Below are 23,075 nucleotides of genomic sequence, written 5' to 3' on the forward strand. Positions count from 1 at the left end.
TTGCACGAGCGGCGCGTTGCTGGGTGAATCAGAAGGCCCTTTTTGGAAAAGCGCCCGACCTCCGGTCAGTCTAAACTCGCTCCTCCTCCCTCCTGAGGCAGCAGCCGAAACAACTTCTCACTTCGTGTGCAGGATTTTTTCAGATTAAAGGGCGAAACACTAAAACTTAACAGAAGTGGCCACGTAAAGAATGCAGCAGCTTCTGTTACAGCCCCGAGTTTCTCCACATGACAGTAAACTGGGGAAAAGCCCATCTGTAGGACACCACCACATCTGGCAACAGCTGCAGCACAGCCCAGAGACAGCTCTGTTAGACTCAAAACGTGCTCAGCCCCCAGAGCCTGAGGCCGCCCAGGAACGTGGGGAGACGCTCAGGTGAATCCCCCCTCCTGCGGAAACAGCGAGGCGCCAGGACGCCCCCGGCCCCGCTCCACGCCACGGCTTTACCTGGTGCATGCTGGGGTTGCGGCCGCCCTGAGTGTGCTCGGGTCTGTAGTACCACAGCAGGCTCATCATCAGCTCCCCTGCAGGAACGGTTGGTAAAATACGTCAAGCCTGTTTTCTTGTGCTTTCCCCCCAGCATCCAGCCTCATCCCTCCCGCTCCCACAGCGCTCGCGCACGGGCAGCTGTGCTGTGATCAATATTTCATGCTGAACTAGGTGTCCTTTTGTTACAGCAAGAAGCTGTATGAAGTCAGTCACGCTGCTATTCTATTACACCCTCACCCCCTTCTACTTGTGTTACACTACCACAAAGAGGCCACTTAGGCGCAAAAAACAACAAAAAAAACCCCAAATCAAACATTTCCATCTGAAAAAAATATCCATCCAAACCACAAGCTGAAAAAGATGCTCATCCAAGCTTGGTACCCACAGCATTAATGCCCAGGTCAATGCCAGAACGGCTGTTGCAGGATGACGTGGTCAAGATGGGCCTCACCACAGGTTGACCACTCCTTTTACACACAGCTGGCTTTTGTTGTTTGGTTTTTCCCCCTCCTCAGTCTGCCAGCAGCCGAACGCCCCGACGGAGCCGCAGCCGAACGCCCCGACGGAGCCGCAGCCGAACGCCCCGACGGAGCCGCAGCTCCCCCAGACCCACCACCTCCTGGCTCCCAGCTCACCCTCACCTGCTTAAGCAGAAAGAAGAACATTCTCTTTTGGCACGGTACCTGTTTTGGGGTCTTCCCACAGCGCCGATATCTTGGCAACATACGGCATCGATTTCTTGCGGGGTCCCGATTTCAAGAGGACGGTGTCTCGTACCCGGATAATCTCTCCATCTCTCTCCACAGCCTGATAGCTCTTGCGAACGGCCGGCTCCGGTTCGTTCTATAGCATTGAACACACACATACAAATACAGCAGCCTGAGCGTAAAGGCAAAGAGCGAGTTTATTGCTTGCTGCCCCAACTTGAGGCTCCTTTGGTCTTGCTGCGTGTTTAAAACCTGCCCGAGCCTTCTCAGAGCTCCGTGCTTCCACGGCCAGAGCTCTCCGAGGGACACCAAACAGCGTGAGACCACTTGCGGCGTTCCTACCGCCACCAGGCTGGTTTATAACCGCAAAGATCGGGTCAAATGAATTAACTTTTCTATGGGTGGGGTGTTCATAGGTGAACAAAGTTCACTGAGGAGCAGCATCCAAGTGCTCGCAGGTCACACGTGGCTGTGACATTCAAATCAAGCAGAATACAACTATCTCAGCTGTGCCTCCCATTCGCAGAAGCCAGTCTCTGCCCCCAAACACACCAAATCGAAAGCACAGACGAGAAATCCCTGAAGGAGTGAGTGGCCGTGCTACCCTCTAAGTGCCAAGGAGGAGGATATTGGGTGCTAGAAGAATTCCAGGATGCTGTCTCAGTCCTCTGTGCTCTCTGGGAGATCCCTGTTGATGAACCACCTTAGGAGAGCTGCCTTAGGGACAGCCGCTCCTTAGAAGGAGGCTAAAACACCCCTCATTTTCTCCAACAGGTTTCCCTAACCCCGGAGGAAGGAGCCAGGAGTTCTCTCCGTAGGATGGGCTCACACGTGGAGCAGGTGCCACCTCTGCAAATGCCGGAGCCGGGAGGATCCGTCAGCACGGCATTTCAGCTGACGCTAGCAGGGGAGCGGCAGGTCCTCCTTCCTTTCCAAACAGCCTCTGCAACATCACAGCAGAGCGCAGGAGTAAAACCAGCCACCAGCAGCTCGGCCCCCAAGCCCAGCCAAAGGCACTGCTTGCCGCTTCGATTCACAACGTGCCCAAGGGCTTCTAGAGGGCACCTAGTGGTCATCTCCACCTCGAAGCGAGACCCAAAACGCTCTCAAGCCTTCACGATCTCAGTCCCCTGAAGATGCATCAATGGCTACAGCCGCACACACCCCAAAGCCGGTTCCGCAGACACCTACCACAACGTAGACGGCCTTCTCGCAGGCCGTGCCCACGGGCATCCAGCCGTTGGTCGCCCTCCTCCTGCTGATGCGCTGCTGCTTGGGGTGGGCATGGCCCCCGGCCGCTTTGCTGTCGGAGGCGTGCAGGCAGCCCGTGGTGTTGCGGAGCCCGGACTTGGAGCCGCTGGGAGGCTTGGAGCTCTGGGGACACTCGCGGGCCATGGTCTGAGGGTCAGAGTTGGGCGTCTGCAGGTGCGGGACGGGCTCGGCAGCCGGCGGCACGCTGGGCACGGGGCATCCTGAGAGCGGGTGGGCAGGGGACGCGGGGTGTCCTGCCACGGGGAGCGTGAGGTTCAGCTGCTCCAGGGACTTGCAGCCTTCTGACGGAAAGGGAGAGAAGAGACATGTATCTCATCCGAAATACAACTCCACGGTCGAGACCGCCCCAAACTACCACCGCTTTCCCCTGAAATTCCCTTTCTTACATTACGGCAGTAAAGACTCGTCACGCTGTAATTCCGTTTTGCACTGTCACTGGAGTCTAAAAGCAGAGCTATTTCTACGCCTGCGATGCTCCAATGTGCTGCTGCCGCCGACTCCACACCACAACAAACCCGCCTGAAATCCCCAAGTAACGCCAGCCAGTACCACACAGAAGGCTGGCCAGTGTCCAAAGCAGTTCCAGCCTGTCAATGCGCATAAAAGAAATCAAAGGCTTATCGAAGCGATGGGAAGGATTAAACCACGCTAGCAGAAGCGGCCAGCTTCCTTCGAAAAGCCGAATTCTACTCATCAGGGAAAACTGAGAAGATTCTCCAAATTAACTGCAGCAACATGAAACAACACGGAACAGAACTCTGTAAGATGATGCACGCTGCTGCCTTCAGCAAAACCCTGTCCCCACAGCAACACCTTAACCACAACAGGTTAGGAAATGGGCTGACGCTGCCTCCAAAAGCATCCCCGAACAGCTCCGGGAGTCACAAAACAAGCCCTCAGCCCCGCCGATGTGTCCGGCAGAGCAGGTCGGGTTTGAACCGCCCCCGTCAGCAGGAACGAGCTCCCTCAGCCACGCACAAGGCAGCGCAAAGCGCGAGTTGGGGTGAGCGCAGGGGCAGCTCCGGGCAGCCTCCCGAGCGTGTGCTGGCACATCTGCAGAGCTGCTAAAAACAAACCTACAAGTGAAAAAACACCAGAATAACTGCCGCGATCCCCTCGCCGTAACAGGAACTTTTGCCTCCTGGCTCCCACTTGACCCTCCCTAAGAGACGCGGCAAAGCTGCTGCTGAGCTGCAAGCGCGAGGGCTGGGACGGACCATCGCCACCTTGACCTTGAGCAGCCGGGCCGCCCGGACGCAGCTCAGGGATCCTGCCCGGCCTCGGCAGGCACGGGACCCGTGGAGCAGTGAATCGCCTCTGCAGCATCTCGCCTGCAGAAGCAGTTTTGAGGTCCGAGTGGAGGGGATGAAGCTGCACGCAGAGCCGTGCTGCAGGCTGGGCGGCGGGGCAGAGCTGGCCCTGCTGGGACCCTCCCGCGGTGGCCTCCGCTGCCATAAATCATCCCCGCAGCGCTCCCGTCTCACCCCGCCACCCGCTCCCGCTCCGCAAACACCGCGGGACGGGGAAGCAAAGCCCCGCTCCCGAGAGCAGCACACCCGGCTGTTCGGGACAGCCTCGCCCTGCTTGTACCCGACACCCACAGCTCCACATGGACGACTCAAATAACACAGGGCAGGCGACATGCCGAGCGGGATGCCCTCGCACCCCTGCGCTCAGATGGGAGCCTGCTGCTTCCAGCCAAAGCTCTCCTTTAGTCCACTAAAACAACCCACCCATGCGAAGGATGAGGGTTCAGAGGCACACATATATATTAAAAAAAAATAAATCAACTCCTAAGCATAAGTCTCCGTTAATATTCTAGGAGACCTCCTCATACACTTCAATCCACACTACAAAGTCTAAATGATTCCAACGTTGTAGGCTTTTAAAGCCAAGCTGCCCAGAGGAGGGAAATCAGGATCAGCGAAACGTTTACAGAATGCACCACATCCAAAAAACGTGCTAGAGAAAGAAATGATCTTGCCACTTGCAGACCCACACTGAGAAGGATCTTGGCAGCGGGGTGCCACATCGCCAGTAAAGACGCGTCCCTGGGAGCAAACCTGCCCGGCCAGCACCCGAGAATCGCTGCGACAAACGCTGTCTGCGCCGCCCGCGCCACGGCGGCGGCACCGGCACCTCAGAGAGCCCGACGCGGGCTGGGGGCAGCAGGCGGAGCACTGCCGGGCAGGAGCGTGGCTGTCCCGCCAGCAGCCGGCACACGCCGCCGAGTCGCTGCCGCAGGAACAGTGGGGATATTCAGCAAAAACGGAAATTATACTTCAACCAAACGCTCCCGAGTTTCAGCAGCCTCCCACAGCGGGAGAGGCCGAAGCCTCGCTCAGACGGAGTGCCGAACCGCAGCGTACCCACCAGCCGAAGCTCTGTTTGAAGCGGGTAAGTGCTGCCTCCTTTCGAGTGGGACGCGTGGTTAACGGGAAGCCCGATATTTACACTAACAACAGCTGAAGCAGCGGCCTCCTGTTTGCTCTTGTACCAAGTACTGGGGTCTGATAACCCCCACACAACCGGTTTAAATAGTTCAAAAGATATTTTTGAATAGCAAAGGCTATTCCAAGATAAAGCACATTGGAGGGAGAGTCTGAACAACTGACAGAAGAGAGCCAGGCAAATAACTACATCACTTACACCATCATCTGGTCCCGTTTCAACACGTCGTTTTCAGACACCGTTTAAGAGCAAAGACGGGAACACTACCCACCAAACTAACAGTGCACCCTGGACGCCGATCACTGCAGGGAAATCGAAGCATCGGCCCCAAAAGCATACGCAAACTGAATTGCTACGCAGCCCTGCCAGGTCAGATCTAGCAAACTCATAAAAGTTTGCATCCCCCATGCAGCTCGCACGGGTGAGGGTCCGGTAACCGCGGCGCTGCGCTCGGCAAGGGCGCTCAGCGCCACGAGGAGCCCTGGGGAAGGGGTAACGCGGCCCAGCGCGCTCAGACACCGCGGCGCAGCGGGAGCGCGCACAGCACTGGGGAACTAAAAGCCACTGGTTTCACGCAGCTCAAAGCTAAGCCGTCAGCTCCAGCATGACGAGTCCTGAGTCACCTCCTCACTGCCCAAATCCTCTCACCCATTCTATGCTTTCCACACCAGTAAGACCTTGCAGTGGGAAAAGCCCTCAGGGCTAAAAATGGGGGAAGGGGAGGCGAAACATGGATTCTTTCTGATGTGCATTTCGGCTGCCGAGCCAGACGAGCCCGGCACGAGGGAGTTTGCCTCCTGGCAACGAGACACCTTCGCTGGCCACTGCGCCGAACCAGCCCTCTTCTCCTAGGAACGCCCAGCGAGGTTCGCTCGCACTTTGCACCTTACCTGCTGCAAAAGGCATTTTGTAGGGGTAGCTGTTCCGCCCGGCGTGCACGCTGCTCAGCCGGCCCTCCGGCACGTGCACGACGCCGCAGACGCTGTAGCTGTTGACGGCGGCTCCTTCTCCACAGCAGTACGGGGAGTTACACCAGTGGAGCGGCTGGAAATGGGCACCCGACGGCAAGGACCCGGGCGAGACCAGGAGCCCCTCGCAGGCAGCGGATTGCGAAAGCTCGTCCTTGGGGTAAACGGAGCAGTGAGAGTAGCCACTGTATCCACTTTGGCCATAATAAACGTAAAACCCGTTCAAGGGAGTCAGATCCGAGGACTCATAGAGACACCCGCAATCCGCGTGGTTCCCAGGCACGGGCAGGGGCGGGAACTGCTGCACGGGGAAGGAAGGCTGATGGAACTCCTGCTTGGGGGTCGGGGACTTCTCTCCAGGCCTTCCATACTCCGGCTTCATGGAAGCTTGGCCGCCCATGAGCAAAGGCAGTCTGTGGTAGAACCCCTCCGTGCTGGCGTAGGAGCTCGACAGCGACTCGTACGGGACGGGCTCCGCCGTCCCATAGAGCCTGGCCGAGTCCCGCTGCTCTCCTTTCCCAAAAGCACCCAGAGCAAGTCCTCGCCAGCCGGGCTGAGCCTCCATTTTTAAGCCAGCCAGCTCCTTCTTGGATTTGACGCAGTTCTTCCGGCCGGCTTTGGCCCATTTGAGCGTAGCTTTTGAGCAGTGGTTCTCGGACATGCCCTCTCCGTCCGACTTGCTCCTCTGCTTGAGGGGCTGCTCTTTCTCGTGGGTCAGCTTCAGGAAGGCCACGGCGTTCAGGCTGGCCAGTCTCTTTGGGGTGGGGTGATAGGGGACGGCACCGTCCTCCCTCTTCGTCCCATCATCAAACACCTCGTCCAGTGAATGGTCACAGCTATTGCATTTCTGACTGGGCTGATGCCGGGTTTTGCCTTTGCCTGTTTTCACAGCTGTTTTTTCCAGCGCGGGCCAGTTGTCCCCGGCTTTGCAGTGCAAGCCCTTAACGGTACAGTCCCCAGCGGCTTTCACAGAGTCCCTCCGGAAACGCCTGCCCGATAACAAGCCATCGTCCCGTTCGAAGAGCAGGTTGTTGACCGCCTCGGCGTTCAGCGAGGCCAGCCTGCGTTTCCTGGGCTCGGAAGGAGCAGCATCAAGGTCTTGCTCTGTCCCCGGGTAATTTATTGTGCACTTTTCCCCAGATGAATCACTCTTTCCTGCTCCCACAGGCTGAACTTGTTCGGAGAACAAAGCAGGTCCCAAGTTCTCCATCCAGCTGGGAAGGTCCTTTTTGTTACAGCTCTGGCTCTGTTTCGACAGAGACCCAGCCACATCCTCCAGCCTGGTGAGGAGCACTTTGCAGGTCTTTTTGTTGACGGCGGGGAGCAGGCGCCTCCGCAGCGGGTACGTCTTGCGCACCTCGCGCAAGCTCTTGCTCTTGCTCGTCCCCACGCCGCCGCTCGGCCAGCTCGGAGCCCCGGCGGCACCCCCGTCCCCCTGCTCCCCGCGCTCGGCCTCGCTCCTGTCCATCCTCCCGCTGCCCGCGGCTGCCGGAGCTTGGCCAGCAGAACCGGCTGGATGTTTCAGAAGGAAAAGCTGTTTCTTCCGGGCATGCGTCATAGGATCAATGTCCAGTCCTGAGAAGGAAGAGAAGCAAACACCTATTAATATCGCCGAGAGGGACCCATCTCCTCACAGAGCACCAGCCGCCAATTAGGAAACATTTGGGGAAGCCTGTTTCTATACAGAGCAGAGTCTTTTTGGGTGACGGCCAGTTAAGCCAATTAAGAGCCGGGATGCAATGAGATGTGGTTCAATATTAAGCCATAGAACAGCACAGTAATTAGAAGCCGGGCGGTGGCGGCGCGCGCCACAGCAGCTGGGGTAGGGGGTAGGGGCAGCAAGCAGCCCCAGTCCGGCCCCTGCCACACCAGCGCTGTCTGCTGCAAATTCTCATCCAATCTACCCAAGCTGATCCAGGCTGGTCCGGGGCGCACAGCAGAAACAAAGCCCAGGTACTGAGCTGCTGCGTGTCGATACAGGCAGGCTGCTTCGTTGTCCTTTTCTGAAATAATTAGACAAAGGAAAACAACAAGTCCACCTACTCATGTGAAAAGTAAACTTGGGCTATTAAGCAGAGATCTGCCAACATGAATAAATTAAATGCATGCAAATCTCTCTGCAGGTTAGAACCTGGCTGCTCGTTGCTGTTGTCATTCCCTACAGCTGCATTTTGGAAATGCTGTGGCCATCGAAGAGCCGCATCAGCAGGCTGGCAGGGGCCCGCGGAACTGGGCAGTCCCGCAGTCCGAAGCAGCACACGCTCACCGCAGGCTGCAGGGCCAGCGCCAAGAAGGGACACGGGTGGGTGATACCCACCCACGAACACGACAACATCAGGCTAATTGAGCGACAGCGGAATGGATTTCATTCACTCTGTATCTGGGCATCAGAAACAGCAAAAAAGGACAACTGCTCTCATAAATAACAAGAAATGCAATAGTCGGTGCTTTATTGGCACCAAAGAGTTGGTCTCCGCGTCACCATCACCCTCGGAGCGGTTTGGTCGTCCCTGCAATCAGGTATTGGGCTGGAACCCCCTCAGTCGACACCATCGACGCTGCTCTGACACTTTGAGGCTTTTAATTAAAGCTCCTACTGCTTTGCAGTGATCAGAACAAAGCTACTGAATTACAAGAACTGTTCATTTGATATGGTTTAATCAAGCTGATAATTAGATTATCTATTTGAAATAAGCCCAATGTGCTTTAATTGACTTGCTTACATATGCATTAACTAAAAGAAACTTTGGAACGGGAAGCCAGTGTGGTTTGCACATTGCTTTTCTAAATGTCAGACTCTTCCTGACACATTTTGGGTAAGCGACCCCTCACACCCCATTACACACGGGGTCCAAACGAGGGGCTCTGTGAGGAGCAAACCTTTATATATATCCGTGCTTTTCTGATCAGAAAACCAGGTTCTGGAGATGAGGATGATGCGCATGGAGTCAGACAGACCGTTTCCTCCAGAGCTGGAACTCTTGCACGGGAGGCCAAGCTGACCGCACGCAGCTCTGCAGTCTGCTAGAGGACTTAAATCCCTTAAGTACCAGCAAGGACGCCACTGGTACCGTCCAGCACAGGACTGTCAACGCCCGGAAACCCAGCTTCACGGCGCAAACACAGGACAACACGCAAACACAGCCCAAGTAACTAAAGCAAACACACAAGTCAGCATTACTCTCCAAACCTCTACAACAGACTCCTTGGCTCAACAAACAACCAAACCCCAAACCAAAGCAACGAGCAGCCGTCTCTCCCAACCCCTCGTTTCGGAGATTGAGACACGGCCGTCCTTCCGGATCACGCCCCACCGAAAACCTCCAGTCCAAAGCCAGGTGAATTCTGTTCATTTTCAAATGCACAACTGAGTCCTGCCCGCTCTGTGCTGGCTCCATATTATCAGTAGATTATCTATAGAAATAAACCAGTTCCGAGTGGAACGGTTACAAAGCGTGGCTAAAAAGGTTCAGTTTGGAGACAGGGAACTTGCCTGTGCTATCACCACGATAAACCACCACCATGACCCACAGAGCACTGATTAACATCCCAAGTCCCTTTTCTGACACAACACTCTAATGGAGGTGGGAACAACCAGGTTCAGCATCCGTAATTAATCCTGTAATCTCAGAGCCGTATGCCACATGAATTTATTACAAATTATTGTGGAAGATGAAGGGGAAAGATGCCGCAGTTGGCTCCATATCACACAGAATCTGATCGCAGCGTTTTAGATCGGCTCCTGGACGTCTCTTTGGGAGAAGCTCCCTCCCCTCTCCCCACGAGTCGCGTCTGCCCGGAACCGCCGTGCACTCCCGGTTCCCGGTGATTGGGCGCACACGGCGCAGGAGGAGCCGGGGAGGACGCGCTGTGCGGCTGCTGGAGCAACGGCAGTGCCGGCTTTGGGAGGTATTGGATGGGCATGAGGAAAACAACCTGCGGAACCGCACCGCAAGCACACACTGAGCACACACTGCACACCTTACGCTACGGCTCTGCTGAACACAAGGCAGCTCCGGCACTGCCGCCAGGTCTCCCCGTGCCTCCACCACCACCCGTACCGCGGGCTGCTCCTGCTCATCCACGTCTCAGCACCCAGCGCAGCTCAGGCTGACTCCCTGCCATCCAGCAATCCCCTTTCCGGCACGCAGCAGCAGAGCTGTTGGGGGCTGCTCAGCACCAAACCCTCTGACAGCCAAGCGCATCACGCCGCAAAATCAGAGTCACGGCGGGTTTACTCACAGCAAGTATTGTACAGCCAGGACGGGAGGGTGTCAGGGCTCCCCATCCTCCTTCCACCTTCACATTGCTCCACAGAGCAAAGAAGAAAAACCAGCTGTGCCCAGAAGCCTCCGAGAAATCACGAGAGAATCTGAAGAACCGAAAGCAAAGCTACTTGAGCCAGAACAACCCATGTCCCACCTGCAGCGGAGGAACCGGACTAACAGTGAGAAGACACTGAAGTGTAACTCTACCAGAAATGAAACGAGTCCAAGAAGCAGCTCGGTCCACCCAGCTGCGTCCGGAGCCCCCCGAGCACTTTAAAGCTTGTTGGAATTGCTGCCTCCTTCCCCAGACCTGACTAGTTCTGAAAAACCCTCTTGACAGCTGGTGAACCCAAATCAGATCAGAATAAAGAAAAACAGTAAAAACCAGCACTGGTCCAATTTTCTGCTAGGAAAAAACCACTACCCAAACAGCAAAATCAGAGGAGAGTTGATGGCTCATTAGTAGGAAAATAAGCAAGTGTGTTAACAGCTGCATTTTCTGTAATCACGCAGCTGCAGCATCTGTCTCTCCATCTCTCGCACTCCACCGCAAGTGAAATCAGAAGGAACTAGTCTGGGACTATCCATTCAAGCACCGTTTCCCTTCCACAGCTTCGCTACGGAGCTGCATTCATTCCGAGGAGGTGATGCCCAAAGCACAGAAACGTAAAGCTTTTAAAGCTCCTAATCCATGTGCCACTTCAGCAATATACAGAGAGTCACGACAACACGAATCTTCCTGTCTGTGCAAGGCGTCGTTTTGTTGACTTTCAGCCCTTGTCTACGTGAAGAAGTTATATCCATTTAAACTGGCACAGCTTACACTATGACAACAGCCCCGCAACTGTGAGTGTCTGGAGGATTGGCTCCCTCCTCCCTGCTACTTTTACAGGAGCACAATTCTCATGTAAGGAATGTGTTGCAGGAAGGAAACCTCCCAGGAGCTCTCGGAAATCCGGATAAATCACAGGAGCATCAGGCACCCCGGCCTGAACGACCCAAATGCTGCGCGACTCCCAGAAGCGGAAGCATCGTTTCGATCTCAACATTTAGAAAGACGGTAATTGTTCCTGGCTGCTATTTGTCTTCCCGGGTCCAGCCCGATTTTTCTCCGGAGGCCCATGGAAAGCTCCATCACCCACACGCTCCACAGAAAACTGTTTACAGCAAGCTCATTAGGCTGCAGAAAAGGCTCATTTCTCTCTCTAACCACTCGCCAGCACCGCCCGAAAGCCACGCGAATATCATACCGGAGGACGTGGCCCATGTCTCCAGAGCTTCCCAAAGGTTTGCAAAAAGGGATCGAGAGGCTCTCTGGGAGCTGCCTGGGACTCTGCCCCACTCCCTGGCCCAACACCATAATTAGAGCTCCGTTGCGAAAGCCTGCGCTCCAGCCGCATCGCTGGGAGTGTTGCAGAACATGCTCCAACAACTGCAATTATATCTGATGCTTTAAAAACAAGAGCGCTGCACCTGTGTGCTGGCAATGGCGAGGAGCAGGAACGGCGCTGGGCTCCCAGGGCTGAGCGCCCGCACAGCCGCGGGCTGGACCCGCTCGCCCCCGGCACCGGCTCCCCGGGCCTCGCCTGCACTACCTGCGTTCAGATCTCGCCCTCCGCCTGTGCTCTGGAGGCTCTGCAGGGAAGCCAGAATTACGGTTCTCCGCTGCTCTCACGCTCTCCACAGCCCCAGGGAGCAGCCCCAGTGCCCACGCTGAAGCAACGTGGGAAGCGCGGAGGCGCACATGGGCAGGGGAGGCGTTTGGTGTCCGCCGTGGCCAGCGGTGGTGCCCGAGCCCCGCTCCGGCAGCCGCGCTGCACAGCGATGCCCACAGGCAGGTTTGGGTTCAGGCTCTGACACCTCTCCAAAGGCCGGCACACGCTTCGAGAGAAGAGGTCGGATCCAGAACCGTTCAACTAACTTCACTCGCTGGATAAGTTATTTCCGCTAGGAGTAAACTGCCTAACCCAGCTCATGTCTAGTGGAGAAAAGCAGCACTTTTGATATCCATGGGAGAGAGGGATGCACGAGTCTAGGGCAGAGTGGAAAGATGACAAGGGGAGCTGTTTGGGGGACAAATGCAACACCTGGAAAAAGCACATCGCTTTTTGGAAGGGCGCCAGCCTTCCTTTCCCCATCACTGCTACTGAAATCCATATTACTGTGTTCAGTTTTTCAGTAAATGCTACAGTAAAAGATAAATGTGGGAAGAAATGTGTGACCTCAGCAACTCAAAGAGCAGCCACCAAAACCAGATCAAGCTTTGTACTCGCGGTCTGCTTACATATTTGCATTAAAGTAAATGCAAAGCTTCTGAAGGCAAAGGTGGGACGTGTTTATTTTGCCTTTCAACAAGGGGGATGCAGCAGGATGAGAACGGAACTCGGGGTGAACAGACGTGTTAAGGGTGCCGGAGCGCGCGGCGATTCCCGAGCCGCGCTCTGATCCCGCGCTCATCCCTCGCGCTGCCCACGGGAGAGCAGCAGGAACACACGGCCAGGAGCCGCTAGGCTCGGATGTTGTTCTCTGAACCGTTTGTGTACCAAGCAGCTCAAGGGCTCTAGGGAAAAATAATAAGCAACCGTGTCATTAAAGACACCAAGCAGCACAGAGCCGGAAAGCCAAGCCCCTCCCCGAGCACAAACCGCTGCTCTGCCAGCGCAAACAGCACCGATCCCGCAGCGCTGAGCCCACCGTCGGCTTCTCGCCTCTCAAAACCCATCTGAAAAACTGATACGCTAACCGTGGATAAGCGGAGCCCGCCAAGCTGCGGCAGCCACGTACGGCAGAGGAAAACCCCGGCATCTGCTGCACGAGGAGGTGGGGGGGAAATCAGACCCAAGTTGAGCCGAGGCTGACAACTTTAAACCAAAGCTCTCAGGCTTAAGAGACGCTCTGACACGTGGCCTTCGCTGTATCACTGCCCAGGGAATCAGTCATTACGGTTTCCTCTTAACGAAGACGGGCAGATTACGGAGACGAGGGGCGAGCGCTGGAGAGGACGGGAGGTGCGTGCGGGAGCACCTGCGGAACGGGAAGGTTAAAGCACACACGGACTGCGCAATTCCCCTCAAATCTCCCAGAGAACAGCAGCAGCAGCTACTACTACACAGAAATACCAGAGGTATTAAATAGCGCATGTTTACAAAGAATTGCCTATGAGAACTTTAAATAGGCTCCACAAAAAGCTGCCTCCATGACAGCTATACTAATGATGCCCTGTGAGATGCCTATAAGCAGTTTGAAATAACAAGTCAGAAATATTTCAAGGCATCTTTGACAGTTGTGTTTTCAGGAGGAGCACAAGCTTTGCCAATCAAGTTAATCATGGTTTAAAAAGAATTAAAAAAGAAGCCCTGCTCATCTGATTTTCCATACATGCAAAACGCAAACTGAATCCTTCAAGGCAGAAGGCCGAGTCTGGTAAAATATCAATCATATGTCAGTGTGCTCAGATAGCTCTGGCACCACTCCTGGCGCAGACAAAACGGAACAACAAAGTATTTCCAAGACTTTATCTTGCAGAACAAGGCGCAAGATTTTTCTGCAGTAGATACTAAAGATACAATCACACTGTTCCACAACCTCCGAGCTGCTGGGTTTCAATAACTGAAGACGCGCTGTGACCGGTGCAGCAGCGGCGCAGGAGCGGAGCAGGAGCGGCGCGGGAGCAGGATGCAGGGCAGGAACAGCGCAGGAGCGGAGCAGCAGCAGAGCAGGAGCGGAGCAGGAGTGGAGCAGCAGTGGAGCAGTAGCGGCGCAGCCGTGGGACGCGGGGCAGGAGCGAGATGCGGGGCAGGAGCGGAGCAGCAGCGGAGCAGCCATGGGATGTGGGGCAGGAGCGGCGCAGGAGTGGAGCAGCCGTGGGATACGGGGCAGGAGCGGCGCCGGAGCGGAGCAGGAGCGGAGCAGCCGTGGGACGCGGGGCAGGAGCGGAGCAGGAGTGGCGCAGGAGCGGAGCAGCCGTGGGATGCGGGGCAGGAGCGGCGCAGGAGCGGTGCAGGAGCGGCGCAGAAGCGGAGCAGGAGCGGCGCAGCAGCGGAGCAGGAGCGGCGCAGCCGTGGGATGCGGGGCAGGAGCGGCGCAGCCGTGGGACAGCCGTGGGATGCGGGGCAGGAGTGGCGCAGCCGTGGGATGCGGGGCAGGAGCGGCGCAGCCGTGGGACAGCCGTGGGATGCGGGGCAGGAGCGGCGCAGCCGTGGGATGCGGGGCAGGAGCGGCGCAGCCGTGGGACAGCCGTGGGATGCGGGGCAGGAGCGGCGCAGCCGTGGGATGCGGGGCAGGAGCGGCGCAGCCGTGGGACAGCCGTGGGATGCGGGGCAGGAGCGGCGCAGCCGTGGGACAGCCGTGGGATGCGGGGCAGGAGCGGCGCAGCCGTGGGATGCGGGGCAGGAGCGGCGCAGCTGTGGGATGCGGGGCAGGTGCTCCCTGCGGCCGCTCAGCCCGCCCCACGGCCCCGTGCCCTCCACAAAGCCGCCCATTCACCACCGCTGCCCTTTCAGCTGCAAACTTGACATCCAAAGACAACACGTTACTGCTCGGCAAGCTCCGAACTTGCTTTAGGGGAGAAAAAAAAGCAACGCAGGAAATTCAGGAAGGGCAAGGCATTCCTTCAATGGAACATTTAATTAATCGTCCTAAAATCTGACCCGAAATGCAATTTTGAGAACATTTTGTTCTTCCTTTAAATAATCATGTTATTTTGCTCGGAGCATCCCTCAGAACGGTGACAACGCGGTGCCCGTTTCAGCGCCCGAAGCCCCTGCGGTGCGGCTCCAGGCCCCGACCACCGTTGACCACGGCCCACAGGACCGCAGAAGAGAAACTGCGTTTTAAAATGTAAGACGCGCACGTTTATAATCTCCACTCGAATTTACAGAAGCCTTAAACCCAGGCAGGCAAACAGGCTATGTTAAATAACAAGTTCATGCAATATTTTTGAGGATTCCTATGTTCTGACTCATCCCCAGCTGAAATACATTGACCAGAACTACTTCTTCAGACTAAAACTGCAATCTGAATGCATTTTCATTTCTAGATTAAGCATTTAAGACGGTATCATCTTTCATTTGGAAATACCTATTATTTCTATGCAGTTTCAAAAGAAGCATCACATCACTTCAGCTTGGTCTGTACCAGTTGTCCATGCAGCAGAACAGCTTCCTGGGATTTCAGCTTTCCTCTGTCTCCATTTGGATCCCTCTTTGCATTCAAAGTGCAACACACGCTTCCAAAGAACACAGACTTTACACTTCCTTATCCTCACTTTCCTACCACCACGGGAAACACCAGCACCCTCCGTTCGCTCCCCCGGCCGAGGACACAGGTGACAGGTGACAACCTGTGCTGAGCAGCTTTCCACTCCAGAGCTTCAGTCCCCCCAGAATTCAAGTGAAAGACTTCACAAAACTCTCGTATTCCCACTAGAATCCCTGTAACCCAACACTCTCCTTCCCCCGACGTCTTAGAAACCACCGTGCTGCACTGAACACCAAGCAGAGTTTAAACCTGAAGCTGACTTGGCCGCACTTGACTTTAGGGAATAAAAGTTCAGTATATTCTCATTAACTTGGGCAGAGCTTCTGCAGGTACAGAACCCTAGAGTTTCATGCAGGGAAGAGTAAAGTTATAGCGCATCCACTACCTAAAAACTATCAGGTGGAGAAGCCAACCCAGCTGAACAGACAAGGTACGTTTTCCTTCACAGAAGGCAGTGTCAGCAGCACCCAGGTGCTCGTCCGCACAGCTTCCCGCAGCACAGCTTCCCGCAGCGCAGCTTCCCGCGGCGCAGCTTCCCGCGGCGCAGCTTCCCGCGGCGCAGCTTCCCGCAGCACAGCTTCCCGCAGCACAGCTTCCCGCAGCGCAGCTTCCCGCAGCACAGCTTGCCGTAGCGCAGCTTCCCGCAGCGCAGCTTCCCGCAGCACAGCTTCCCGCAGCACAGCTTCCCGCAGCACAGCTTCCCGCAGCGCAGCTACGGCCCAGCTCACACTGCCAAGCACAACTGAGCTCACCCTAAAACCTTTCCTCCCTCTTCTTAATGCGAGAGCACAGGACTTACAAATGAGTACGAGCTAAGTGCAAAAGTTCCTCTTAAAATTTCACAACTCAACTGGTCTAATGTATTAGGTCAGTTGAGAAAAATTTAGCCCAACTGAACGGTGCTGCAACACCTCCTGACTTCTCAAAGGAGAATAAGTTTCTTAATTCCTAAGGTGGTGTTAACACACACACCTGTACCACTGAGTTCAGACAAGGCTTTTTTTTGTTGCTTTGTTTTTTTAACGAGCAGATCATTAATAGGTCGTCCATTAAGGGAATTAGCACACGGGAACACAGGCTCTGGTAAGGTGGAAGAGTTATGGACTCGGGGAGTCAAGGTGCGGGGTCCCATGGCACCAATGCTCGCAGAGGGAGCAGATGAGATTTTAGGCTGGAACCTGCCGTTATTAATATCTTCATCAGACCAGCCTGAACCTCCACCAGCCACTAAGTGCTTGAAGTTAATTGCTTGGCAATTAGACTTTTCATTACTAAGCAATTAGCACTTCAAGGTTTCAAGCGCCCAGCTCCGGCTCCTTCCAGAACGATCAGAGGTGCGGGTTGGGGGAACTCAAACCCCGCGCGTGGCCCGTCCCCCACAGCAAACCCACGGCTGCCACAGGCACAGGGACCCCGGGCCCTGCCCACACTGCACCGTGGTTACCTGAGCCCAGGAAGGCAGGGGACGCGGCGGCCGCGCTGCCCGAGCTCGCAGGCAGGGCCACAAGAGCCTTTCCAGCAGCCGGCACGACGCTGGCTTCAGAAATCTGCTGAGAGCAAACTCCCCAGCGAGACAGCGGGACCTTGGTTTATGTCTGCACACCAGAACTGCAAAGTGGTGGTAACATATCAGAAACCACCAGCCAGACATAGGCAATTCAGCCACTTTCAACAACTAGAAGCCCAGTCACTGCAACACTGCTTCCACAGAGCCCATTTAACTCCCATTAGAAGCCGGCCCAGCTCCTTCATCCTTTACCCATATCGGTAGAGGTGTATTTAAATACACACATTTGCTTGCACCCCAGGTTTGATCAGTCATGGCAACAGATATCACCTTTAAACAGACTGGACAGCATTTGCAGGTCTGTGCTGGGAGTGATTTGTTTTATATCCACTCATTAACTGGCATTTATCTACCTACACATGCGTGACACTGCTTGGCCATTCCGAACGGGAGCGATTAAACAGAGTTAGCTCTCAAAGCCATGCCATGGTAAGAGGTTTGCAGGAAGGTGAGCCGGCTTTCGCTCCTCAGGGATTCTCAGGCTGCTCCTGGGAGCCAGCGAGGGATACACGGCCCGAGGAAAAGCACCGCCAGCAGACCGACACGGCCTTTCCCAAACCGAACGGTTCCGCGCTGGAACACTCCACGGCACACGGCAGGACCCCCAGGCACGCCTGACACCAGTCAATGTTTTATTAGCAAGTCACACGGTATTTTATCACTAAGGCACAGGCTCTGCAGGTGGTAGCTGGAGAGACAGCGAGCGAGTCAGAAGACAAGCTACGGGTTCATGTATGATCTACGTGGACCAGAGAAGCATTAAAAAAAGAAGAGTCCATCAACAGGGAAGAAATACGCAATTTATACACCGCATAGACAGGAATCACCAGCCAGCAAGGCGACACTGCAGAAAGCCACCGAGGTTTATTGAGCAGCACAAATCAGACTGAGTCAACATCCCACTGCCGTGAAATAGAAATAAACCCGCATCATGCTGGGGTGATGCCCAGGAACGCCGTGTGTCGGACACACCACGCGCAGCACGCACCGAGCCCACAGGAGCGGGGTCCAGCTGGCCACATTCTGCTGTGCTCTGAGTAACATGGACCAGCACGGGAGCAGGGAAGGGCTTGGAGGCGACCAGCGGGGAGAGGGCGTACAGGCTTACGCCAGGGCATTAAAAACAGGGTGGAGAGAACAGTTCGTAATGTGTACGATGCTGACGTGGTATTCTCTGGGGAATGAGAGGGGAAGGAAAGCCCTTAAAACACACTTAGGGAAACTCAGAACTCTCTTCCTACATCTTTCCTTCTGCCGGGCAAGAAAAAGCGTGAGATTGCCCGAAGAAGCCGAGGTTAGAAGAGCGCCTGGCAGCAAGGCTTTGGTACAGGTCATCCCCTGCCCCACCGCCCCGGCTCCTTCTCTGTTTTCCGTACAGGTACACAAACAGGGCCACGCAGCCAGCAAAGGCGCTTTAAAGCCTGATGGGGATTTTCCCCACTGATTTTTAAGCGCGTGCAGGTTCAGTATTGCATCTCTCCCCAGGTCCCACAGCATGGTCGTTTCAGCCTAGCAGCACTAAAACCAGAGCCGCTGAACCCCACAAGTGTGCAGTAACTCTATATACGCTGCCAGACCTCGTGCCACGCGTCGCAAGAGGCCACCAGAGGCGGGCCAGCTCGGGGACAGCACAGGCACCTCACGGGGCGCATCAGCCCCTGAGCATCAGCAGCTACAATCTGCTTGGAGACCAAGACAGCTTCACCATACAGCTTCCCTGCATATCTCACCTACAGCTACTCTAACTTCATTCATACCTGGACATTTCACACGTAAATTTGTGGCTACAAGACATGTGCTCTGCAGGCAGAGGCATTGCCTCATCTCAAGGGGAACCCAGCGACATCCAGACCTGGAAGACTTCACGTCCATCAGTGCAGGTCACCGTGAAGCCAGCGTGAACTGCAGAGGATAAACCACCAGATCTCTGGCAAAGCAGAGTAATTACAGCTTCTTCTTGGGAACCACAAAGCTTTTAAACAGTTCAGCCTAGTTTTATGGAAATATCACGGGTGCCTCCAACTGAATTTTCAGGAAGGTCCCTCGAAGTCAGGCTGTGGCTTCTAAACATTGAAGTGTGTTGAGTGCTGGGGACAAGAGTCCTAACAGTGCTCCACAAGCTGCTCTTCACAAGTGAGTGCTCTGCTACTTGGAGGGCACCCTGTGCTTCCCCCAGCTCCAAGGAGAACACAGTTGTGATAAGGAGAGGGAACTTTTGAGGGACTCGTAGCACCAACGAGCGGAGAAACAAAAATAATCAGTATTAACCCTTGATTTCCAGCTACAGGATTTGAGAGTGTTGATTTAACACTGAGATGTTCAACACACAGGGCAGAGGGATGGGGAAGAGAAAAACACCCTCGTGCACCCAAGTGACCGGCACAAGAGCACTAGGGTAGAGATGCAGTTCAGAGCTCAAGGGTTCAATGGGCTGGGGTACAAGCAGACCAAACGCGAAGCTGGCCCATGGCAAACGTGCCCGCGGGCAGGGGGAGCGCGGGGGCGAGGGCATGGGGACGCCTGCAGCTGCAGGAGCTGCCGGCTGAAGCGGAACCACAGCGGCAGCGGGAGACGCTCGCAGCTACCGGGCAAACCACACAAGAACCGGTGCAAAGTTTCCAGGAGCTGCTGGAGGAGCCGAGGAAGCTGCATGGAGCTGGGCTTTCCCACAGCGCCGAGGGTAAACAGCTGATAAGGGGGGACATGCCGCCAAGGTCCCGCTGCGGCCACAGCAAGCGGCTGCCGTGCAGCCCCAGGGACCATGCCCAGCGCCCACCTTCCCACAGCCGGGCCTGCCGCTGGCAATCCCGGTCCCCAGAGAGCGGAGCCAAAGAGGATGTGATGGTGGACAACAGCTGCAAAGAGCTGGGAGCTGAGGAGTTGCTGCCTCACACTGCAGCCACAACGCACACGGATACAATATACCCACGCGGGACATCCCCAGACGCCAGATTTCAGCTTCAGCTATTTGTCACAGTAAAACATTTTAAGCCCAAGTGTGCTAGCAACATTCTTTAAACTAAAATAACAGATAATATCCTGGTTTAGAGCTCCAAAGCGAGAGCCTCACTACTCATTTCAATAACCAAGACAAACATTTTCTTTAATGACTGTATTAACAGGCAGAAATACACTTCTCTTCAGAAAGCAAGGCAGACTTACAACTCCGGCTTGTGCAGAATTTAAACTCTCAATTAAAGAAAATATAATTTAAATGGAGGGGGAAAAAATAAACCAAACCAAACCAAACCCAACTCGCTCCTTTTTGGTAGCACCAAGAGGGTTTGTTGCTCTTTTCACATGACCAGGATGCTGATTTCTAATTTACCTAAACACTTGGTATTTCGGAGGGGGTCTGACTCTCAGATAAACGCCTGCCCGGCTCGCTTTGTCCAGCCGAGGAGCCGCACAGGTTCACATGCGCCTGCACGAGCTTTCCAGCCTGCTACAAAGGGAAGAAAGAGAGGAGCACACTACACAAACCCATAATCTATATGGGAAAGCGTAAAGCTCCGAGAGCTGGAATGAGACCTCAGGGGCAGCGCCTGAAGCCACTTTTCCCTTTAATTTTTAAATGGACATTTTCATTGCCACACAACACAGCCTCCTTCAAGAGAACGGCTGAGCGGACGGTGCTCCAACCACTGCCCTACGCAGGGCTATCGCAGCTAACTAGGTTTTAATGACATTTAAGCACCGAAAAGTAAAACTGCCACTGTTGTGCTGGTTTCCGGCCCCTCCGTGGTCCATTTCTCACCATCGCCGCTGACGGTTTCCGTGGAAACATACACAAGCTGGAGTGGGATTGACGTTCACTTAGTGGACAGATGGAGTTTGGAACAGCCCAGCGCCTGGAATTCCAGGCCAGGTCTTGGGTTAAGTCATGTTATCACTACAAAAATCACTTCCCCGAGCTCCCCAAGCCCCCAAACTTCATGGAAAGGTTAAGGATCACCCAATTATCCAGTAATGAGCTTCGGGGTGGCATCTCCAGCAAGGTCAGCGATCGCCCATTGTGCCTGGGTGAAAGCGGCGGGCTGAGCACGCGACGGCATTTTTGTTTGGAGGGAAGGGTTTAATTTTTGTTAGGCACAGAGAAAACAGACGGGTCCTTAAGCTCGTTAGTGGCTTCAGGCAGGACAACTGATGCCAACCGCAGGGACGCGGAGTGTAGGCGAGAGCCTCTCGCAGGCAGCCACGCACCGTCCGCTCCGCAGTTACGCTGCCTGCATCCAACACTCGGGTGCGGGGGTGAAGTTATTCCTCACGAGCGATGCTGACCCACAGCACCAAAGGGACGGGGTTTTATCACATATCACACCATTAGAGCCCCAGAGGCCCCAGGACTGCAATTTCAGCAAAGCTGGTAATTTATTCTGAAGTGGGAATTATTGCCTCACGCTGCTTCTACTATATGGAAAGAAATGGAAATGGCAAGAAATGAAAATGGCTTTTTTTTTTTGCTTTCCCTATCACACTGTCCGTGCTCTCTAACAGGATTTGAAAGGATTCAGCTCTTTGCAACCACAATGCAAGCAAGGACAGTAGGAATCCCAAACAACCGCATTTCCAGGGATCTTTTGTGAAATCCAACTGCAGAACGTGCGAAGGGGAGAGCTGGGACGGGGCCGTGGGGAGGGCACAGCACCCGTCACACGCTCCGCACGTGCTCGGTAACGGCAGCTGCCACCTCCAGCTAATTGGGGCTGAGCGAGAGAGTTGGGGTCACCAAGTGATGGTTTAGGGCACAAATCCCCCAAAACCCGGTTCTCTCCCACTGCTCATGCAATTTGGTGAAACCCAAGGAATTCCCAGTTTGGGACTGACCTGTCCAAGCCGTCAGATTCCCATACCCACCCTGTCACCTGGCCTGTAGCCAGCATTTTAAGGAAAAAAATCTCCTCTTCTGCGTGTCCGTGTGATTAGAGCTGCCAAATCCTTTTCCTGCGCTGCCCTGCGCACCTGGAGAGATCGGCTGCGCCCCGCGCCCCGCCACCTCCAGCCCTGAACCCATCTGCACCGAGCCAGGCAAACAAAGAGACACAACTAAACATGCCTCTTGCATCCCTTTCGTTGCTCATTTTTAAACCCCAAAAAATCCTGCTGCCCACTAGTTTCCTCCACAAGCCTGCGCTCTCCTCCTCCTTCCGAAACTTCCACGCTTATCAATATGTGATTATTTAGTTTATTCCTCACTGCCCGCGTTCCCCCCGCAGAGGGAGATGCCTCAATACCCCTCTCCCCCCCCAACCCTTTTCACGCTATTCCCAAGCCTAAACCAGCCAGAACGCGCTCAATCTGCCAACTGCCCAACACAGCCGACAGCGCTGAGCTCTTGCGGAGCCGACCCCCCTGCATTTCAGGGTCTCGTTAGGAGACTTTAATTGCAGGACTGGGCGAGAGGTGCTGCCCGGTCAGGCAGCGCCTGCCCGCAGCCCCTTCTCCCCTCCCAGCCCGCAAAACTCAGCTCAATCAGCCTTTTTCCTCACGCGCCTCCAACTCCACGTTTCTGTTCCCTGGCTGCCGATCGCAGCCCGTTCCAGGTATTCTGCCGGCGCCGAGACAATGAGGGCGGGCGGCAGAGGATGCTGCTGCACGGCTAACGCTGCTCCCACAGCTTCCCACAGGCCACGGCCAGGAACAATAGAAGGCCATGCCTGGCGCACGGATGAAGCGGCACAGTTCGGCGATGCCCACAGATCTCGATGCTTCTCTAGCACCGCAATTTTATTGAAAGGATGATCATTCAGACACAAAAATAAGGTGCCGGCGAGGCAGTTTTATTCAGATCAATGCTAGGAAAACGCCTCCTTTCTATTCCTAAGAGCATCGTAAATAATTTGAAATATTGATACACATGCAGTTACTAGAAGCCAAGATCTTTTATTAACAAAATAAAAAAAAATAAAAATCAAGCGAGCTGTATAAGCTGAATGGTTTCAAAGCTGAGCACGAGAAAGCCCTTCAGAAAACTGCTTGAAGAACAATGGGTGCCAGCAAGCGCTCCTGTGATGTGGGGAGAAAAACCAACGTAATTTTCTTGTTTAGTCACACCTTTGTTCAAGAGAACTGGGGCACCAGGAATACAGAACCG

The 23,075-nt window shown here is 54.9% G+C and overlaps 1 protein-coding gene across 1 annotated transcript in view; it reads right to left on the reverse strand.

Annotated features, from left to right (window-relative positions):
- Nucleotides 1-23,075, reverse strand: part of BAHD1 (bromo adjacent homology domain containing 1) — a 31,901-nt gene that overhangs the window by 4,145 nt on the left and 4,681 nt on the right. The window contains exons 2-5 of the mRNA XM_065838935.2: nucleotides 5,810-7,462; nucleotides 2,388-2,749; nucleotides 1,173-1,332; nucleotides 448-524 (exon numbers count right to left, since the gene is read on the reverse strand). Of these exons, the coding sequence (XP_065695007.1) occupies nucleotides 448-524; nucleotides 1,173-1,332; nucleotides 2,388-2,749; nucleotides 5,810-7,445 (2,235 nt within the window). The 5' untranslated portion in view covers nucleotides 7,446-7,462. The remainder of the gene's footprint in view (nucleotides 1-447; nucleotides 525-1,172; nucleotides 1,333-2,387; nucleotides 2,750-5,809; nucleotides 7,463-23,075) is intronic.

The sequence above is a fragment of the Patagioenas fasciata genome, chromosome 5 (assembly GCF_037038585.1).
Source record: "Patagioenas fasciata isolate bPatFas1 chromosome 5, bPatFas1.hap1, whole genome shotgun sequence".
Classification (NCBI taxonomy): domain Eukaryota; kingdom Metazoa; phylum Chordata; class Aves; order Columbiformes; family Columbidae; genus Patagioenas; species Patagioenas fasciata.